The sequence below is a fragment of the Pinus tabuliformis genome, chromosome 6 (assembly GCF_031772625.1).
Source record: "Pinus tabuliformis cultivar Carrire ecotype Pingquan chromosome 6, CPIR1, whole genome shotgun sequence".
In the NCBI taxonomy this organism is placed as follows: Eukaryota; Viridiplantae; Streptophyta; class Pinopsida; order Pinales; family Pinaceae; genus Pinus; species Pinus tabuliformis.
Genome location: NC_142292.1, coordinates 1,335,533,349 through 1,335,537,473, shown reverse-complemented (window position 1 = coordinate 1,335,537,473; position 4,125 = coordinate 1,335,533,349). Strand labels below are relative to the sequence as shown.

The 4,125-nt window shown below is 41.4% G+C and overlaps 1 protein-coding gene across 1 annotated transcript; it reads left to right on the top strand.

Annotated features, from left to right (window-relative positions):
- The first annotated feature begins 404 nt into the window (after positions 1-404).
- Positions 405-3,710, top strand: LOC149263525 (uncharacterized). Its single transcript, XM_089388796.1, has one exon. It carries the CDS (start codon positions 405-407, stop codon positions 3,708-3,710), a length of 3,306 nt encoding a protein of 1,101 aa, XP_089244922.1.
- Positions 3,711-4,125: the final 415 nt, after the last annotated feature.

Below are 4,125 nucleotides of genomic sequence, written 5' to 3'. Positions count from 1 at the left end.
GAGAGTGGAGGCTTGGGGTCCATCGGCCAGGGAAGACCCCTTGACGGATTTTTTCTTCAATCTCCTTTCGGCTAACAACCTCATTGATCCCACCCCGATCAAACTCAAGCCAACCTGGAGGAATAGAAGAGCAGGGGAGGCTCGAGTGGCTAAAAGATTGGATCGCTTCCTCTTATCTGAAGAACTTGTATCAAAGGTCCCTATTCTCAGACAATGGGTTGATGAGATAGGTAACTCTGATCATTTCCCTATTTTCTTAGATCTCTCCTTTCCCCCCCCCAAAGCCCCCTGCTCCCTTTAAATTTAATTCCTCTTGGTTACAAGATTCTTCCTTCATCAAGCTCTTCAAGGAAACTTGGATTCATCCGGATAGAAGCTCAAGAGAGGACAAAAGTTTCCTGTTTATGGAAAATCTCAAGAGATTGAAGAAAGCGACTATCATCTGGGCAAATGACAGGAAGGTTAAGCAGAATGAGGAGCAGATCAGGATCAGGGAGGAGCTGAGGAAATTGGAAAGTATAGAGGAGGATGGATATGTTACTCAGGCTTCAAAGGAAAGAATTCTCCATCTGGAAAAACTTCAGAATCAAATCCTCTTGGCCAAGGAAGAGGAATGGAGACTCAAGAGTAGGGCAATATGGTTAAAAGCGGGTGATGAAAACACTAGCTTTTTTCATAATTATGCCAAAGGAAGAAAATCAGCAAACACCATCTGGAGACTAAAAGATGAAGAAGGAAGGGAGGTTAGTACCTTTTCAGCACTCTCAGGTTTAGGTCAGAGACATTTCCAGAGATTATTCTCAGACCCGGGAGAGGCTACCATAGCCGAGGTAATTAGAACAGCGCAATGCTTTCCAAGATTTGTTGAAGAGGAAGAAGCAGAAGAATTATCAATCCCTGTAACCAAGGAGGAAGTTGAAGCTGCCATGAAATCCATGGCTAAGGATAAAAGCCCTGGGCCTGACGGTTGGACTATAGAGCTCTTCCTCTATTTTTTCGACTTAATAGGCTCAGAAATTACTGAAGTAATAGAAGAATCAAGACAGAAAGGAGAAGTCTACAGTCCTTTCAATGCAACCTTTCTAGCTCTCATCCCAAAAAAGGAAGACCCGGAGAATTTTGAAGACTTCAGGCCGATCTCCTTATGCAACTGTATATATAAGATTATCGCAAAGGTGATAGCTATCAGAATAAATCCTATTCTGTCAAGACACATTTCAATGGAGAAATTTGGTTTCTTAAATGGAAGACAAATCCATGAAGCCATCGGAGTAGCCCAAGAGGTATTACACAGCGTCAGTCAGCAGAAAAAGAAGGGTGTGGTTCTTAAAATAGATCTCTCCAAAGCTTATGATCGAATCAATTGGATTTACATTCGGCTGCTTCTAACTCATCTGGGTTTCAACTATTCTTTCATCAGTTGGATTATGGGGTGCATCTCTAATGTCAGCTATGTTGTTCTTATCAATGGAGCAGCTTCATCTTTTTTCAGAGGTCAAAGAGGCCTAAGGCAAGGTTGTCCTTTATCTCCTCTGTTGTTTCTTCTAGTGGCAGAAGGCCTAAGCAGGTTGATTCAAAAAGCTAGAAGGGAGGAGAAGGTAAAAGGTATTGAGGTAGCAATAAATCTTTTCATCTCTCATCTCCTTTTCGTTGATGACATTTTGATCTTCTCAAATGGATCCTCTAGTGAACTTAAGGAATTAAAATGCATCATTGATCTGTTTCTGAAAGCAACTGGTATGCAGATAAACTCTAGGAAGTCTCAGGTGTCTGTGGCAGGTATAGACAGAAGGGAAAGAATCATGCTGCATAATCTGTTTCCTTTTCAATATCAACCTATGGATTCCCCTTTCAAATACCTGGGGTTTTGGTTAAAACCGGCAGCCTATAAGATAGAGGATTGGAATTGGCTAATAGCCAAGATAGAATCCAGAATTTCTCATTGGAGTTTCAAATGGCTTTCCAGAGCTGGTAGACTGACCCTCATCAAATCTGTACTGTTGGCCATTCCAGTCTATTGGGCAGCCTTAACCTGGGTTCCTAAAGGAGTTTTGGAGAAAATCAGAAGAATATGCTGCAGATTCTTGTGGGCAGGTTCAAAAGAGAGCTCGGTGCTTCCCTGGGTGGCCTGGGATAAGTTGGCTAGACCGAAGGAATGGGGAGGTTGGGGATTAAAAAGGCTCCCTGAGTTTAGTCTTTCTCTGGCAGCTAAATCAGGATGGAGATTAATCTCGTTGGAGAATTTATGGACTAGGGTGGTTAAAAGAAAATATATAGATCCAACCCCTTTGGAAGACTGGATAAGGAGCTGGGTCAAGAATAAGAAGAATGTTTCAGTCATTTGGAAAGCCACGGTGGAGGCATTCTCAGTGATCGAACAAGGTCTGGCGTGGAAGATAGGAGATGGAAGACAAATGAGGATTGGCAGGGACCCATGGGTAGGATGTAATGAAAACTTTGTTTTATCCCCAGGTCTTCTCAGACATCTAGGAAGTAAGGGCATTTTCACTCTGAACCAGGTGGAAAAGACAGGCCACTCTACTATGTGGGGACAGGCCTGGAAAAACGATGAAGAGCTAGGAATAAACAACATGTGGAAGAACGAATGGTGCTCATTCATCCAAGAGCTCAAACGCTCCAATGTCAGGCTTAAAAATGATCCAAACATACTGATTTGGGCTCAGGGAGAATCAGGAGATTACACCCCAAAAGATGGATATAAATTCTTAATGTCAAAGAAAGGCTGGGGAGAACTAGAGTGGTGGTCGAAACACATTTGGAAGTTAAAATGCCCAGCTAAGGCCAGGATCTTTTTTTGGTGTTTGCTAAAAAGAAAAGTTCCAACTTGGAATATTTTGCGAGCAAGGTATTTGGTTGGGCCAGGGAGGTGTCCTTTGTGCAAGACAGAAGAGGAAACAATAAGTCACCTTTTTATATCTTGTTCAGAATCAAAAAAGATCTGGGGGGAGATAAGCAGATTACTAAGCATTAAGGCACAATGGGGGATCGAACCCATGGAAGAAGCTTGGGAAAGATGGTGGCAGAATTACCCTGAGGGGAATATGAGAAACCTCCCTCTCATTTTCTGTTGGGGGGTATGGATAGCTAGGAATAAAAGTTTGTTTCAAGAAAAGGAAACCCTGGCATCTATTACTGCAATTAACTGTGCTGCTATCTACTCAGCTATCCCTATCCCTGAAGTTAAAAATCCCCATGCTCAACACAAGCCTGTTATTATTCAGGAGGGCATCCCCTGGGCCTTTTTCGACGGAGCATCTCAAAATAACAGGGCTGGTGCAGGAATGTGCATTCATCTAAACTCTGATCACTCCCTAAAAGCATCTGTAGGTTTAGGTTCTAGCTCTAACAACTTTGCCGAGCTGTCCGCCTTGCGTCTTCTTCTCTGCTGGCTTCTTCAAAGAAACATCTTCACAATCCAGATCTTCGAAGACTCTCTCAATGTCATAAACTGGGTCAATGGGATTTCTATATGCCAAAATCAAATATTGAAGAACATTTTGGAAGAAATTCTGTTATTAAAATCATCATTTAACAGCTTTATCATATGTCATGTCTACAGGGATAAAAACGTTGAAGCAGACCAGCTTTCTAAGAAAGGTCTACAGCAAGCTATGGGAAGCTGGACAGTAGTCGAAGAAAGACAGGGGCGATCACATTCTTCTGATCTGCCTCCTTTTGATCCTCTTTAGTGACAGCGGTTCTCTATTTCTTTTTGTTCTGCTCATGGTTTTCACTGTTTATATTTTTAGCATGTATTTTGTTTTTGGGAATTACAAACAGAAAACTTCTTTTACTTTACTTAACAGTCTGATACAAAGAACTTACAGCTATGTAAAGGGTTGTTTTCCTTCATTGAAGGAGACCCTAATATAATTTTTGTCAAAAGTATGATGCCTCCTGAAGGGAGGAAGGTCAAATAGGTAAATTCTGAATTCTCAAACAACAGTATATGATAAAATTTCAGTAGTCAGTCAGTCAAAAAAAGACTGAGAGCTTTTTTGTGCTTATGAAGTGACCAAACAGCAGTCATCTGAATCAACAGAAATGCTAAAAGCATGTGCAATGTAACTTTTTATTTTCTTAATAAAAAGTTCGCTTTTTCTT

Bases quoted from the DNA above. Each gene is read 5' to 3' on its own strand.
- LOC149263525 (XM_089388796.1), top strand. From the start codon at position 405: ATGGAAAATCTCAAGAGATTGAAGAAAGCGACTATCATCTGGGCAAAT.